The sequence below is a fragment of the Neomonachus schauinslandi genome, chromosome 8 (assembly GCF_002201575.2).
Source record: "Neomonachus schauinslandi chromosome 8, ASM220157v2, whole genome shotgun sequence".
Classification (NCBI taxonomy): Eukaryota; Metazoa; Chordata; class Mammalia; order Carnivora; family Phocidae; genus Neomonachus; species Neomonachus schauinslandi.
Genome location: NC_058410.1, coordinates 118,091,435 through 118,107,867, shown reverse-complemented (window position 1 = coordinate 118,107,867; position 16,433 = coordinate 118,091,435). Strand labels below are relative to the sequence as shown.

General features: G+C 52.0%; 3 protein-coding genes across 3 annotated transcripts; 1 reads left to right on the top strand and 2 right to left on the bottom strand.

Moving 5' to 3' along the window:
- Positions 1-385: 385 nt before the first annotated feature.
- LTB (lymphotoxin beta) lies at positions 386-2,316 on the bottom strand. The gene is made up of 4 exons (XM_021696921.1): positions 2,072-2,316; positions 1,604-1,655; positions 1,362-1,433; positions 386-938 (listed from the first exon to the last, which is right to left on the bottom strand). The coding sequence occupies exons 1-4, from the start codon at positions 2,234-2,236 to the stop codon at positions 484-486; spliced, it is 744 nt and encodes a 247-aa protein (XP_021552596.1). The 5' UTR covers positions 2,237-2,316; the 3' UTR covers positions 386-483.
- A 3,309-nt stretch (positions 2,317-5,625) lies between these two features.
- Positions 5,626-8,882, top strand: LST1 (leukocyte specific transcript 1). The gene is made up of 4 exons (XM_021696923.2): positions 5,626-5,670; positions 6,270-6,375; positions 6,625-6,647; positions 7,130-8,882. The coding sequence occupies exons 1-4, from the start codon at positions 5,644-5,646 to the stop codon at positions 7,262-7,264; spliced, it is 291 nt and encodes a 96-aa protein (XP_021552598.1). The 5' UTR covers positions 5,626-5,643; the 3' UTR covers positions 7,265-8,882.
- NCR3 (natural cytotoxicity triggering receptor 3) lies at positions 7,594-10,108 on the bottom strand. The gene is made up of 4 exons (XM_044917232.1): positions 10,066-10,108; positions 8,286-8,630; positions 8,040-8,147; positions 7,594-7,706 (listed from the first exon to the last, which is right to left on the bottom strand). Exons 1-4 carry the CDS (start codon positions 10,106-10,108, stop codon positions 7,594-7,596), a joined length of 609 nt encoding a protein of 202 aa, XP_044773167.1.
- Between the last annotated feature and the right edge of the window lie 6,325 nt (positions 10,109-16,433).

Sequence of the window (16,433 nt, the reverse complement as noted above, 5' to 3'; positions counted from 1 at the left end):
GGAGGGACCCAAGAGAAAAGAATGCAGGTAGAGTCTGGTGAGGACTCGGAGGATGACTCGGAGGATCTGCGAAGAAGGAGGCTTGGAGATGCTTTGGGGTTTGAGGGGGATCCCCTTCTTCCACCTTCCCACTGGACTGATGCCGGGGCAAGTTCATTCAGAGCTAGGAGGTGGGTGGGAAACCAGCAGATCTCCTTCTCAGAGGGCAGAGGCCATAGGAAGTGGTGTGAATTGTTTCGAGCAACCAGAATTAGAGACTATGTAACGGCCCCTTGCGTACCCACCCTGAATCAAGACATGTGAGCACCTGGACGCCCGTGTTCGGCAGCACTAAAGCTGCTTTACATTCTTTATTTTCTTCAGGCTCGCAATCAGTTTGCGGTCTCCTGCATTTTCCCCACTGCCACGGGGTTCCTGGAGTCTGGGTCCCCAATATCTCGGCTGAGTCACACGTCCCTACCAGGCAGTCGTTGATCCCCGCCCTCACCCCACCATCACCGCCCCGAAGAAGGTCTTCCCTCTCCTGTAGTCCACCATATCGGGGTGACTGATGTTGACGTACACCCTCTCGCCCCTCCGGAGCTGCACCAGGCCGCCGAAGCCCACACTCGTGTACCAGAGGGGCCCGTACTCGCGCGTCCGGGCCGGGTCCAAGACCGGGGTGACGGTCTCTGCGCCCTCGAGCAGCAGCTCGGGCGTCCCCGGCCCATAGGCGCCCCCCGCCCGGTACAGCCGGCTGCGCAGCGTGACCGAGCGGTCCGGCAGGCCCCCGCCGGCAGGGGGCGCCCGGCCCCGGTAGCCGACGTGACAGTAGAGGTAGTAGAGGCCGTCCTGCGGGAGCGCCAGACCCTCGGCGCCCGAGAACTGCGTCCCGCTCCTCAGAAACGCCTCTTCTTTCTTCGCCTCCCAGCCTAGCCCCTGCCCCTTCGTCCAAGCGCCTGCGGAGAAACGGGGGCCCGTCGGCGCTCGGGAAGCCGATCCTGGAGGAAGGATCCAGGCCCGGGACTTCCGAGAGGGTGAGTAGGAGGGAGAGTGGGGGCTCTTAACCCCCTGCAGGAGCCGAGCCGGGGGCGGGGCGAGGGCGCGCGGCGCCCCCTCTGCAGTGTTTTGGGGGAGGGGACCAAGGGCACCCGAGTGTGGGGTGCGGAGCGCGGTGGTGGGGCGGTGGGGAGATCCAGGCGGGGTTTTGACAGCTCCAGGAGGGAAGCAAGAAGATGGATTGCGGGAGGAGCGGAAGGTGGGCACTTTAGGGACCAGAGGTGGTGAAGCAGGTCGGAAACCGAGCCCTGCAATGACAGAGCAAAGGGACTCTAACTGTGGGCTGCAGCGCCGGTCCCTTGGACTACCTATGAGATCCTTACCTATGAGGTGGGCGGCTGGGAGCCTGGAGCTGAAATCTGTTTCTGCCTCCTCCTCTGGCAGCTCCTGTGACCCTGGAAGGGGGGAAGGAAGAGTCCACTATTGGGGGCCAGGGCGGCCTTCCATGCATGGTCCCCCTGAGAGGACAGGGCGCCAGGGCGGGATTCCCGGGGATGCAGATGGATGGGAGCTGGGCATTCCTGAAGGGCTGGAGCAGGGGAGGGGGGAGATGGTCTGCTCTTACCCAGTCGTTGCTGGGCCTGGGCCTGTGCCCCCGGGTCAGTCGTCCCTGTTACCTGGGTGGGTGGGGTCACAGTGCCCAGAGTTCAGTGTTGGCTGATGCCCACCCCACCCCTCCCAATGCAGACCCAAGCTCCAGGCCTGGGGTCTTTCCTACCAGTCCCACCCCCAACACACATCTCCCTGGGAGGGAGAGCAAGCGAGGCACATGTACTCAGAGACAGAGGCCTGAGTATGTCTTGGGAAGAGGCGAAGAGACGGCCAGACAACCAGGAAGGAGCTTGGAGCTTTCAGGACACAACAGCATCGCGGGAACAGTGGAAAGAGGACCAGCAAAGAGGCAGACAAGGCATCCTCACCAGGGACAGCCAAGCCAACTGAGCAGGATGAGACAAGAGAGCCCCAGGCGTAGCTAGAGGTAAGTGAGCATCAGCAGCACGCAACCCCTGCAGGGCTGGTTGCAGCTACTCACCAGTCCTCGTCCCTGCTCCTGGGGCACCAAGGCCAGCACAGCCAGGACAGTGATAGGCACAGCCAGCAGCAGGGTCACCAGGGAAGTGGCTCCCGCCACAGCCAGCAGGAGGCAGCCCTTCCCCTGGGGCCTCCTACCCCGGCCCTCTAGCCCCAGTGCCCCCATTGAGACTGAGCCAGGACCAGGGCAGGGGGGCTTTCATACCTCAGGGGTGGGGCCACCCCCTCCCCATAGACCCACACACCTGGCTGGGACTTTCCGCACACCCCTGCTCCCCTCACCCAGCTTCCTGTTTACCCAGAGCTGGGGTGGGGCAGCTGGATGCCCGGGTTCTCTGAACTGGGGAAGAAGTTGGGGTGAAGTGACAGGCTTGTAGGGTAGAGCTGGAGGGAGCCTTAGAGATCTGGTTCAGCAGGGAGGGAAACTGAGGCCCAGGGAGGGAAGGTAGCTTACAGAGAGTCAGGCAGCAGAACGGCGCGAGGAGAACACCGCACACCAGATTTCCAGAGCAGTCTGCATTCTTCTACACCCCAGTGGTGGGTGCTGGGAAGGAGGGCTGTGTCCACGTCCCTGAGGTCAAGGGCTGGAATAGGACAAGAACTGAGGTCTTGAGAGATGGATATCCAGGTCCTTGAGAAGAACTTAAGCCAGCACTAGACCAAATCTCCTCCTTCCATTCCCTCATTCACCCCTAACCCCCAGAGCTTGGTGAGAAGCAGAGTTAAGCCAGTCCACAGAAATAGCAGCTGAAAGGGGCCTCAGCCTCCCCACTGACTATTGACTCACTGAGGAGGGATGGAAATGAGCATTACCTCCCTTGCTCCACAGAGGGTAGATGGGAGAGCAATAGGGCACTGCCCCACCCTCAAAGAGCTTGCTGTCTAGAGTGAGCTCCATCCATTTAGCAGGTGCTGACTACATGTTTAGGAATAAATGAAGGAAGGACAAATGAATGAATGAGGAAGCAAAACAGAGCAGCAACAAATGGTATGGTAGACAGTGCAGTGGGAGGAAAGACCAGGTCCACGGAAGTTGGAGGTGGTCTCAGATCATGTCCCCTTCTTGATGACATCTCTGTGATTAGGTATTAATAATAATAATATAGCTATTATACAAATAGCACTTAGCAAGTGCTTGCCACTGATCTACACACTTTATATATAATAATTCTTTTAATCCTGACAAAAACCCTAAGAAGAAACTGAGGCACAGAGAGGTTAAGGAACTTATAGAAGGCCACACAGGAGTGGCAGAGTCAGGATTTGAACCCAGGCGGTCTGGCTCCAGAGCCTTGACCACAAGACAGTTTAAAAAACAAAAAAACCCTGAGTACTGACTTCAGATTTGTGCATTTTAATGTATGTAAATCTTGCCTTCCTCAAAAAAGAAATGGGGAAACAAAAGCTGGACTCGAGTCACCGATAAGCATGGTAAGAGGTTTAGGGGTAAAATGTGTACTGATGTTTGCAACTTTGAAAGGTATCCAAAAAATGAGATAGATTGATAGGTATGTGATAAAGCAAATACAGAAAACTGTCCATTTTAGAATGTAGGTGGTAGGGATATATTCACTGTAAAATTATTGCAATTTTGTTCTGTTTGAACATTTTAATAATAAAATGTGTGAAAAAAAACAAAACCGTAACCTGCTGTCCAACATGGGGAACATTGTAGCTGGGGGGAGAGAGAAGAAATGCCAGAAAGTTTCTGAATTTGAAGAAGGAAATGCAAATGCATATGGACCCAGGCACAGATACCCTCCTTACCTCCTGCCCCCACATGAGCTCCTCAGTCTTCACTCTCCGTAAGGACTGGGTGTGCAATCTTCCAGCACCCATCTCCCTCTCTATCTCAGTGCCACTAAGAGGCCTTCATCCAGGTCTCTGTCCAGAAGGTCTCGGATCACTGCCCTTATTTGTGTGCCCAACATCAGAATGCTGCCTCCTACAGGCAGTCCACCGAGATTGCCCCCATTCTTTCCCAACACCAACTTGTCACCAGCTTTCTGTCCTAGACTATCAACAGTACTCATATACTCCTGTACATCTATCTAGCCTAGCTGCCTCTGATTCTTTCCGTTAATCACTCAAGTGCCCTGCTAGATACAGCCCCAGAACGCCAGGCAAGTTTCCCCAAATCTACCAGAGCTCCTACTCTGATGTGGGAGCCTGGGTGTGTGTCTACACGTACACATTGGGATCATGAGCTCTCAGCGGATGCAGTGTGAGGGGTAATTGGGGAAAAATTAATCAGGGAAGGTACCTAGAGGAGGTATACACTCACTGACTATTTGCAGAATCAATAGGATGGCGGGAGCTGTGGGGGATTATAGGCTTAGTTACAGTCCCAGGAGTCTGAAAGAAAAGATGTTGTAACCCTAACCTTCAAAGCCTAACTTCCTCTCCTGATGAAGCTAGGGAGGCATCCAGACTAGGGGAGACGTTAAAGCCAGAGGAGGGGCTAGAATGTTTGAAGTGGCAACACCTCTCCACCCAGGCAGCTCCGGCCAGTCTAGAGTCTGTCTACCCACAGGCCACAGGCTCTGGATAAGCTGGGAGAGAGCAGGAGCCCTGGTGGGGAAAAACGGGGCAGGGAGAGGCAGTCACGCCCTGCAGTGAAGTGAAGCTAAGATGACGGAAGAGAGTATGGCTTTGGGGTTCCCTGAGCCCTGGAGGCATCTGCTGTCCAGCCTCTGTCTCTGCTCCCAAAGAATTAAATACAATCCACTTCTGCCTCCACTTCCCCTCATGGCGATCACAGGTCCTCCTCTCCACCTGTTTCTGCTCCCCAACCCACCCCCCCACACACCCCAGCATTCCTCTTGAGCCCAGGAGGGTCCCAGTTTCCAGACCCTGGTCAGTGCAGCTGGCTCTGGCAGCATGAAGTCGGCAACCCCCCTCTTTGCCCTCAAACAGGAACCAGTGGTTGCAGGGCAGGAAGTGTCTGAGGGGAAGTTATGGGGCCCAGACACTCCTCCATGCCCCACTTCAGCCCCAGCAGTATCTGTCCGTGGGAAGTGGCTCTCCACACCAGCCACATAGGGCCCTGCTCCCCAGAGCGGCTCTGGGCCGAGGGAGCGGCCCCAGCTGCCGGGTAGCTCCCTGTGTTTCACTGGTCCACACACACACCACCGGAAACCCTGGTTTCTCCTCCTCTGTCAGCCCCTCACCAGAACCTAGAACTACCCAGTGCTGGAGAGGCCCCCATGAACCACCTAGTCAGCCTAAGGCAGAGGAAAAGGGGTGTGCTCTGGAGCTCTGGGGTTCCAGGCCAGCTCTGCCACTTCTAGGCTGAACCTTCTTGTAAGAGTCTCGACTCGAGTCTCAGATTCCTCACCGGGGAAACGGGCACCGTAATACCCTATGTTGTGAGGATTAGCAATGACAAAGGGAAAGTGCCCAGGTCAGGGTTGGCACATCAGTGGGGCTCCTCAGCCCTGGAACAGTTGTAACAGAGGGCCCCGCACTTTACAGATGAGGAACTTGAGGCACGTGACTTGGCCCAGGCCATTTAGCCTAGCAGAGCAGGGCTAGGTTTCCTGACCTCCAGGTCAGTCTTCAGTGCTTGACCTAATGGCAGCTTGTAAGGAATGGACAAAGGTAAGGTAACCCGCTGCACAAGGAGGGTGGAGGGTATGCAGGGAACAGAGGATAGAAAGCAGTATATGTGCATTCTTGAGTAGATGGCCAGGGGACAACTGGTGCGGGTGGGCAAGGGACCTCATGGGGAGACCCAGAGACAGCAGGGATGGCAGTGGGAAGCCTCTGAGGGGTGAGTGAGGTAACCGGTGAGAGATGGGCACCTCTGGTAGGAGGTGAGGTAACCCGATCTGGGGTGAAGAATCTGAGTATGTTTTTCTGCCTCTAAAACTGTTGGAGAGGGGCGCCTGGGTGGCTCAGTCGTTAAGCGTCTGCCTTCGGCTCAGGTCATGATCCCGGGGTCCTGGGATTGAGCCCCGTGTTGGGCTCCCTGCTCCGCGGGGAGCCTGCTTCTCCCTCTGCCACTCCCCATGCTTGTGTTCCCCCTCTCGCTGTGTCTCTCTCTGTCAAATAAATAAATAAAATCTTTTAAAAAAAATAAATAAAAATAAAACTGTTGGAGAGCAGGGCTGAGATACCCACGGAGGCTGAGATAACCAGGAGGATGGGGTGAGCCGAAGGGAGAAATGGGTCCCTGATACCTACCCTTTTCCCTGCAGATCTATGTATGCCCTTACCTATATGGCGGGAGCTTGGGGCTGGGGGGGCTCCTGCTCCTGGCTGTGGTCATTGTGTCCGCCTGTCTGTGTCGGCTCCATCGGAAAGGTGAGCCCCATCGCCCACAGCAGTGCCCCGGGTCGCCCCCACCCACACCCTTTCCTACTGCTTTCCCAGAAGTGCCCGTCAGTTCCCACCCGCCCTGGGAGAGGAGGGTGGGAGAGAGGAGCCAAGAGTATCCAAAGAGGGAGGCTGGGGTTTTGGCCATGGGAACCACAGAGATGTCAGCAAGTGAGGAAACACCCTCTGGGGTCAGGGGAGTGGGGGCTGCCTGCTGAGCTTCTTCTTTTCTTCCAGTGAGGAGGCTGGAGAGGAGCTGGGTGAGTCTGGGGGCCGGGAAGCGGGTGATGGGGGCAAGAGGAGGCTGAGGGCTGAGGTGGGTGGAGGCAAGAGAAGCGAGGGAAAGCGGGGGTGGGGGGGGCGGGGAGGGCATGAGAGAGCTGGAGAGGCAGAGAAAAAAGAGGCAGAGAGAGAGAAGTAAGAATGAGAAGAGCAGAGAGAAATGGTGTAGAGAAAGGAAAAGGGAATAAGACAGAAAGGAGAGAGAGAAAGAAACTAGAGAGACAGAGAGAGAGAACGAGAGAGATGCAGGGCAAGAGAAAGAGAGGGAGAATAAGAACAACAGAGACCCAGGGAGAAGAGGCAACGAGAGAAGAGAGCAGGGGCTCAGGCGGGCAGAGACAGAGGGCGGGGGCGCTGAGGAGGCAGTGAGGTACAGGGGGGTGGGCAGCAGCCTGTGGGAAGGACCGGGGGAAGGGGCTCCTCTGGCGACCTCCCAGCAGCACCTTCTCCCTGGCCCCAGGCCCAGCTCTCGGAGCAAGAGCTCCACTATGCATCTCTGCTGCCCATGCCCTGGAGGGAGAGGCCTGACCTCAGCCACAGGGAAGGTGCCAAGGAGGACCCCAGCACCGAATATGCCTGCATTGCCAAGAACTAAGCCAGCGGAGCTCCCCCAGACGCCTCCCTGAACCCAGGTGGACCCTGTGGCCCACCCAGTAAAACCACGTCCTGCCACCTTCTGTGTCTCAGGCTTCTCAGTCCAACTCAACTCCGTCCCATTCAATAGGGCCACCATCAAAACTTAAGCGACTTATCTTCCCACCCGTTCTGGGGTCGAGTAGTGATTTCTCAGGGGAAGAAGGGTGTTGAGGGACCCAAGTTCCCCTGAAGGCCAGAAAGAGTACACGCGTGGGCCTGGCTGGAATGGGGAGTTGACATGTAGGACTCATCAGATCTGATACTCCCCATTTCTCAGGAGAATCCGCCTCAGCCTCCTGTACCCCAGAAAGGTGGAGGTGCTGAGCCCTGGGATGATGATGGGAGGGGGCTCCAGGCACGGTTACCGGGAAGCTCGCTCCTTGGACCTTTCCAGGCCAGGCTTGGTAGAAGAGAGAATTAAGAGTCGGGGGACCCCAGAGAGGGGCATATTGTGGTACCTGGATAATGGAAAAGGAAACACATGAGACTCATAAGAAGGCATTAGTGGCGGGGCAGAGGAAGATTTATTGGGGTCTCTTGAAGACAGTTGGATGCCTGGGGTCTGGAATCACTCATCAGCGGCATCTAAGAAGTGGCGGCATGTTCCCGGGTGACGGTGGCCTGCAGGAGAGACCACAGGAGCTGCTCGGTGGGCGCCGCAGCCCTCCTCCGGCTGCTCTCTGTCTCCCCCTCCTCCAGTTCTCTTCCACCACTGCCCTAGCCCCCTTCCTTACATTTGCCTTGGTAATAGATGGTGCTGCCCATGGCCACACAGATAAAGCTGAAGGCATAGAATCCAGCCCGAAGGAGGAGGACTGTGCTGGCCCCTAGCCGAGGAGGTCCTGCATGGGGGTGGTAGAAGGAAGGGGCGAAGGGGGGACCTAAGGAAGAAGCAGGCACAGGCCCAGGGAGGGACAGAGAGCAGGGGGCCTCAGGGAAAGACTCCCAACTTCCAGGAAGAGTGGGGTCTCCCATCTCACCTTTCTCTACCACCAGCAGAGTCCCATTCCCCGTCCCAACACCTAGGCCCAGCACCTCCACCCTGCACACGTAGACTCCAGCGTCACAGTGTTGGGTGTCCCAGATGTGCAGCTCGGCCTGATGGTCATAGAGGAAACGGGAAGAGGGAAGAGGGGCCAGGCGGCCCCTGAACTCTGGGGTCCCATTCCTCACTTCCTTCTCTGGGGCCACCTTGTCCCGGTACCACGTGACAGAGCCAATGGCCAATTTCCCTTGGCTGGCATTGAAGGAGCAGGGCAAGAAGGCAGCGGTGCCCTCCTGGGTACGAATCTCCGGGGGCTGGAACACCCAGAGAGCACAGGATCCTGGCAGGCAAAGAGAAGACCCAGAAAAACACCTCTCTGGTTACAATATAGAGAAAGGACAAGAGAGTTTGCAGTAGAATATCCCAGCTGTGTCCCCACCCACAGAGGACCCAGAGGATCAAGCACTTTGCTACCCCATGAAACCCCTTGCTCTCCACCAGCCTCATTTCTTAACATTGTTTATTAAATAGTTTTTCAGGGCACCTGGGTGGCTCAGTCGTTAAGCGTCTGCCTTCAGTTCAGGTCATGATCCCAGGGTCCTAGGATCGAGCCCCACATCGGGCTCCCTGCTCCGCGGGAAGCCTGCTTCTCCATCTCCCTCTCCCCCTGCTTATGTTCCCTCTCCCGCTGTCTCTCTCTGTCAAATAAAGAAATAAAATCTTAAAAATAAATAAATAAATAGTTTTTCAAATCCTTTCCTATACCAACACTCATCCTCACCCCATCCCATCACTGTCCAGCCACATTCATTAATGAGCTCCAATTTCAATGGGACAGGTTAAGTTTCAGCAAGACATTACTAGTGAATGTGGCTGCCTAGCTAATAATTAACTATATTATTCGAGGTATTATTTTCATACCAATGGCATACCGTATACAGTACACCACCCTTGCTACTTTGTTTTTTGTTAAAGAGCATTAACTAATAAAGTCCTCAGGTGAAGACATAGCAATAATTGATTGAAATCCCTCTTTAACTCAACCAAATGGATGAATTAAAGCAATTCGTATAATCTCCAATTAGATTCTCTAGTTCGTGAAATTTACCTGCCATTCTTCTTATTTCAGTGGTTCTCAAGCTTGAGAGCATATCGGAATCACCTGGAGTGTCTGCTAAGACAGATTCCTGGGCCCGACCCCCCTCGGGTTTAGAGTTGGGCCTGAGAATTTGCCCCAGGTTCCCAGCTGATGCTAAAGCTGTGGGTCTGGAGTCCACACTGTATTTAGTTCATGGATATGGCTGATAGTTAATGTCCCTCAGTTAATTAAAATCAGTTTCACTGAGAAACTTCCCTCAGAGTTAATTAGGTCTCCCAAACTCCTAATTACATCTAGACCCTAGATAATAAGCCTTGTTTAATAGGCTTATTAAGCTCATCAAATTAAAATTGACCCCTTCAAAAAAAAATTTCACCTCTTCCTCCCTTCAAGCTCTTTATACTGGTTCTTCAACTCTATCTTACTAGGATGGTGGCTGAGAAGAAAGGACCGCTGGGACGGAAGCTGGGGTGTGACCCTCCCAGTGGGCAACAAAAGAGGAGAAATGGAGGGAATTGTGAACTGGGGGTGTCCACATTGCTTCGGCTTCCAGAGGACCCCACCCGCTCCCACTCTCCTTTCTGGGCCACTCCCCTCAGGCCTCAATGTCAGCCTCCCCCATCCTCACTCCTCCCGGCCCCACACCCCTCAGGGTTCTGGGAGAAAGCCCTCTCACCTGGATGGACCATGATAAAGATGAGCAATAGCATCCGGGTCATGTCAGAGGGTGTTCCAGTTGGCAAAGGGGATCTGAGAAGTAAGGTCTGGGTGGAGAAAGAACAATCTAGTGCTCGTGGCCAGGCCTTTGGTCAGCACCAGCTGGAGGTGGGCAGCGTCCTATGACACACAGGACTCACACATCACTCATCAAGGACCTCAATTGCCTGGGACCTCGGGCATCACATGCATGCCTCCTTGAGGAGAGAGGATGCTGCTGATGGCAGTATCTGGGTCGCTAGGAGGCGGGGACAACACATGGTCCAGTGGCCTAAGTGTTTGAGGGGGAAGGGAGGGCTGAGATGGCAGCTCACACTAGGGTGGGTGGGTGAGACCAGGATGTGGTTCCCCTACCTCCTGAGTTTTGAGAAGACCAACGCTTTACCCAGAATAAGCCTCCAGGAGCCCTCCTGGGCCCAGAGCTAACCTATTCCCCCTTCGTCTTGGCTCAGCAGTGCCCAGGCCCACCCCATCTGTTCCCTTCCCTCTAGGCTGGCTCACCCCTAGGACTGCTCTAGAAATTCTATAATAGAGGGGATTAGGAGAAGCAAGCTGATTGGTGGTGGCGGCGGGCGGTTGCTAGGGATTTTGGAAGCTTCATTTGCATAGCAATCAACCTGTTTTACTTAGATCGTGTAGACTTGGGTGGTTTGGCTGAGTGAAAGCAACGGATGGAGAGGTCTGGACTCATTCATATTCAGATCTCCATTAAAGGAATATACCTCTCGCTGAGGTCCGCTTTACTCATTGTGTTCTGCAAGTACTTGTCACCCACTGGTAAACCCACTCTGTTATTTTGTTCACTGTTTAGCTAGCATTTCTTGAGAAACTATCAAGTGCCCTTACATGAAAAATATTCTTAAAGACACAAAGGAAAGACTTTGAGTTCATAACTCCAAAGTTATACAGGGATTGGTACAAGAATATACCACACATTCTTGTATATGCATTACACACCTACATGAGACCGCACAGCCCATAGAAGAGGAGGATTACATGAACAATGCCAGGGAAGGCATGGGCCCAGCCCTCAGCGCACAGTTCTCTCTGGCTCCTTTGACGTTAATACATCTTTTTCCCTGAGGGTCCCTGTCTCTAGCTCTGTTTCACAATACATTGTGAAATTCCCATTTTTCCCTGCAGTGATCTAGAGTTTTGTTTTGGAGAAGCAGCAACGTCATGGTTAAGAATGCTGGCTTGAGGGCGCCTGGGTGGCTCAGAGGGTTAAGCGTCTGCCTTCGGCTCAGGTCATGATCCCAGGGTCCTGGGATCGAGTCCCTCATCGGGCTCCCTGCCCAGTGGGGAGCCTGCTTCTCCCTCTGCCTCTTTCTGTCTCTCATGAATAAATAAATAAAATCTTAAAAAAAGAATGCTGGCTTGGAGTCAGCCTGGGTTCAAAGGCCAGCCCCTCCACAAACTAGTTATACGATCCTGAGCAAATTATTTAACCTCTCCGAACCACCTACACAAGCACCCACGCCACATAATCTGGGGAGGACTGACTCAACCTTCTCCAGTAGAAGCCAGGGCTTCCTCCTCTGGGCCTCTAACCTGAGGGTGTGGGACGCAGGTGCCCTTGGCAAGGCAAGGGCTGCCCCCTGCTGGCCACAGAGCATGGGGAGGCCTGAGATGCCCCTAGGTGGTTTTTCCCTAATGGGCCTTAATTCCAGCTTCGGCCCAGTCCCCTTACCTTGCCTCGTCCGATCAACAGCCCCTGTCCACCCAGAGAGTCAATGTGGAGGAAATTGTCTCTTCTACTCAACGATGAGAAGTCCAGAGTTTGAGGAGGGAGTAGAGATCACCACCGGTGGAGTGGGGGTGTGAGGGTGGGATGGGCAACCGGCCCGAAGGGAAAACTCCATACTTTCACGGTACCCACACAGGGCACTGCTCCCTGTTCCAGGACAATGTGGCTTGGAAGTCAAGTCAGCCTTAGTTGGCGTCCTGGTTCCATTGCTCACACATCCGTGAGATGAGAACAGTATCTGTCAATTTCCAGACTTCGTGGTATGGGATGCTCAGTAGGTTTGCCCCAGGCCCTCCCCAGCCCGGGGCTAGGATGACCATTGTTACAGCTGTGCCCGAACTCAAGGATACCTTGCTCTCTCCATCTCTTGTCTCTACCCAAGATTTCCAATATCCAAAAATGTTGTGGGTTCCCAAGATTGTACTTGGATTTCTTTTAAGTCCATCTAGAATAAATCCTGGCATACGTGTAGATTCAGGGACCCTTTCAATAGCTCTGAGACTCTCTAGGGAACTTTAACCTGCAGGATGGGAACTGCTGCACTAATCAGCCCAAGGATGGACTTTTTCAAAAGAAACTTTTAAGAGGAAAGGCAACGAATGAAGAAGTTGTGGAGTGGATGTGCACCCATCTTGGGTCTAACTTCTTTACTTATTTATTTTGAAACCAACTTTTTTTTTTAAAGATTTTATCTTTAATTAATCTTTACACCCACCATGGGGCTTGAACTCACAACCCTGAGATCAAGAGTCACATGCTCTACCACTGAGCCAGCCGGGTGCCCCTCTGGTCTAACTTTTTTTTTTTTTTTTTAGATTTTATTTATTTATTTGAGAGAGAGAGACAGAGATAGTGAGAGAGAGCACAAGTGGGGAGGAGAGGGAGAAGCAGGCTCCCTGCAGAGCAAGGAGCCTGATGCGGCACTCGATCCCAGGACCCTGGGATCATGACCTGAGCCGAAGGCAGACACTTAACCGACTGAGCCACCCAGGCACCCTCTGGTCTAACTTCTTTAACACCCCACCATGGGCTGCCTTGAAGGTGGTCAGAGCTCAGAGCAGGAAAAGAGGTGAAGGCACAGAAGGAACTCTGGAATCCCAGCACCGTGATCCCATTTTACTGGGGATTTCCTCCTGTGCTGGGAGTGGTGAGATGCAGGTGACTCCTCCTCTGGCCAAGTCCTTATAAACATTTTCAACGAATTAGCAGCCCCCACGTTCCACTTTCAGTCTCTGACCACAGCTTCTCCTCTGAGGCTCATGCATTGGACCCCGCCACCTTCCGCCCCCTTGCCGTCAAGGTCTATTCTCCTTCACATTCACCAAGAGCAGGCACCTAACTCTCCAGCTTCCTCTCTATTTCACCCCCACTCCACCGGTGGTGATCTCTACTCCCTTCATGTCCACGTAAATGATATTTTTAAACACTGAGATATAATTATATACAGCAAAATGCAGGTCTTTTTTTAAAAAAAATTTTAAGTGCACAGATCTTAAGTGTACAGTTCAGTGTTCTCCGGCAAACCTATACACCCCTGTAAACAACACTGCAAGTAAGATACAGATCATTTCCATCACTCTAGAAAATTCTCCCATGCCTCTTTTTGGTCAGTCCCTTTCCCTTCCCAGAAGCAACTACTGATTTATACCCCTATAAATGTATATCCCTATATTATACCTCTATTCTTGAACTTCGTATAAGTGTGATCACATAGTATACACTCTTGTATCCGGCTTCATTCATTCTGTATAAAGTCTGTGAGATTCATCTATTGTTTTGTGTATCAGTACTTTGTTCCTTTTTTTTTTTTTTTTCTGAGTGGTACTCCATAATATGGATGTACCACAGTTTATTAATCCACTCATCTGATGATGTACAAGCGGGTGGTATGAACATTCTTGCACACAGCTTGTAAATGATTTTTCTTTTCTTTCTTTTTTTTTAGAGAGTGTGTGTGAGGTGGGGGGAGGGGCAGGGGGACAGAATCTTAAGCAGACTCCATGCTGAGCGCTGAGCCCAACTCGGGGCTCCATACCACAACCCTGAGAGCATGGCCTGAGCCGAAATCAAGAGCCTCCCAGGTGCCCAACAAATGATTTTTCAATATACTGATCTCACAGTTGCTTTCCCTGGTCTACTCCAACCATCACCTTGATTCTACATGTCACCATGGAAGTTGTTCCACTTTGGAATCTTACCTCCCCTTTCCCAGGGAAATAAAAGCAATTAGGCCTCAGTCCCTCCAGACTCCTGTACCCTATACATGTGCTTTCACATGATTCAGCTGTTGGCTGACTTTTGGGTTCTTTCTCTCTTTCTTTTTTTTTTTTTTTTTAAGATTTTATTTATCTATTGAGTAGAGACAGAGAGACAGAGAGAGAGGCAGAGGGAGAAGCAGTCTCCCAAGGAGCAGGGAGCCCCATGCGGGACTTGATCCCAGGATCCTGGGATCATGACCTGAGCCGAAGGCAGACGCTTAACCATCTGAGCCACCCAGGCGCCGCTCTCTCACTTTCATTCAGCGAACTGTGAGCACCTACCGTGGGGCTTACCTAGGCAATCCTGTCTTAGCCAGTTTTAACTACTGCATATTCTCTGTCGAGACTCCAGTCTGTATCTCCATCTCAGTCTACACCTTCACCTGAGGCCTCTTTCTTGAGGTCCAAGTCCAGAATATCTAGCTGTCCTCAGGACATCTCCTCCAGAGTGTTCCACAGGCAATTCAAAATCATCAGTGTCCACCCAAACTGCGTCAGCCTCCTAGAGTCCCCATCTCAGTGCATGGAAGCAGAATCCACCCCATCACTTAAGGCAAAAGCCTGGGATTTATATTTTTCTGCCTTCCCTCAATTCCCCCATCCAAACAATCTCTAAGTCCTGTCCATTCTGCCTCTAAAATATCTCAAGTATCTTCCCACCTCTTAATTGTCACTGCTAGTTAAGGGCCTTGTCATCTCAGGATAAAACGAGTACAATAGCTTCTCTGATGGACAGTGTGGTTTCTTCTCAATATCCATTCTAGACCTCCGTCTCCAAGTGTTGGGGCTCATCCATCCATTCAACAGCGGTTGTACTGAGTTCCTTCCACATGCCGGACATTCTGCCTTCCTTTTCCCTTGTATCTTTCCTCACCTCTCCCCTTCTCTCTCATATCTCCCACATCTCTGTCCACAACTCTTTCCTCTCACCATCTTTATTCATATCATTTGTTTCTTCCCTGTGTCTCTACCCACACCCCACATCTCTCCACACACCTTTACTCACTCCCCCCACACCCATCTGCTTGTTCACTAATTCATTCATTCAACAAATATTTGGTGAGCACCTTCCATGTGCTAGGCACCTCTCTCTCCATCCTTCTGTCTCTTCCCCCATTTCTCTCCACATTTCTTTCTGCCTCCCCATCTTTCCCTACATTTTCCCAGCACATCTCTTTCCCCCAACCCATCTTTCATTCTCTTTCTCCTCCATTTCTCTCTGTGTGGGAGAATGAGTCAAGGCTGCAAGGCACTTGCCTTTTTCCTCTGGGAGCCATCGGTCTTTTCCTGAGAAGCCTTCCCAGGCTCCACCAAGGCTGGCTGGGACCACTCCCAGATACCCTCAGATTCTCTGTGCCAGGTTCTTTATTAAAAAAAAAAAATTAATCTAAAATATTAAAGGAAAACTTCAACTCACATCCATCAGAAACTGGTAAATCAAACAGGCAAATAACTATGAAAGACAAAGAAGAGTGAAACCGGATAGTTAACAAGCTTGATCTAAGGTAAATACGTAGAATCTTCGAAAAACTAGGAAATACGCATTCTTTTCAGGTACGACAAAGACATTTAGAAAAAGGAATCAAAATCATATAGAATACAATTGCTGACCAAAAGCCATGACAATTTAAGAGCAGTAACAAAGAATATTTATTATATGTTTGGAAAAAATTTTTAAGTGTTTTCTAATGTATTTTGAAACTTTAGAAACCTACCTCTAAATAATTCAAATGTTAAAGAAAATATAATAATAGAATTTAAAATATTTTGAACTAAACGACAGTGAAAATCCTGCCTATCTAAACTGTTGAGGGGTCCCTGCTCCGAGGGGAGCCTACTTCTCCCTCTCCCTCTGCCCCTCCCCCACTTCGTGCTCGCTCCCTCTCTCTCTCAAATAAATAAATAAATCTACAAAAAAAAAAAAAAAAGGGGGGGGGCTGGATGGCTCAGATGGCTAAGCATCTGCTCAGGTCATGATCTCCAGGTCCTGGGATCAAGCCCCATGTCTGGCTCCCAGCTCAGCGGGGAGTCTGCTTCTCCCTCTCCCTCTTCCTTTCCCCCTGCTTGTGCTTTCTCTGCCTCTCTCTGTCTCTCTCAAATGAATAAATAAAATATTTTTAAAAAATAAATAAAAGAAAAAAGAAAGTTTGAAAGTCATTGAGTTGGACAGGTATTTCAAGAATTTAGAAAAAGAGGGGCGCCTGGGTGGCTCAGTCGGTTGAGTGTCTGCCTTGGTTCAGGTTACGATCCCAGAGTCCTGAGATAGAGTCCTGCATCAGGCTCCTTGCTCAGCAGGGAGCCTGCTTATCCCTCTGCCTGCTG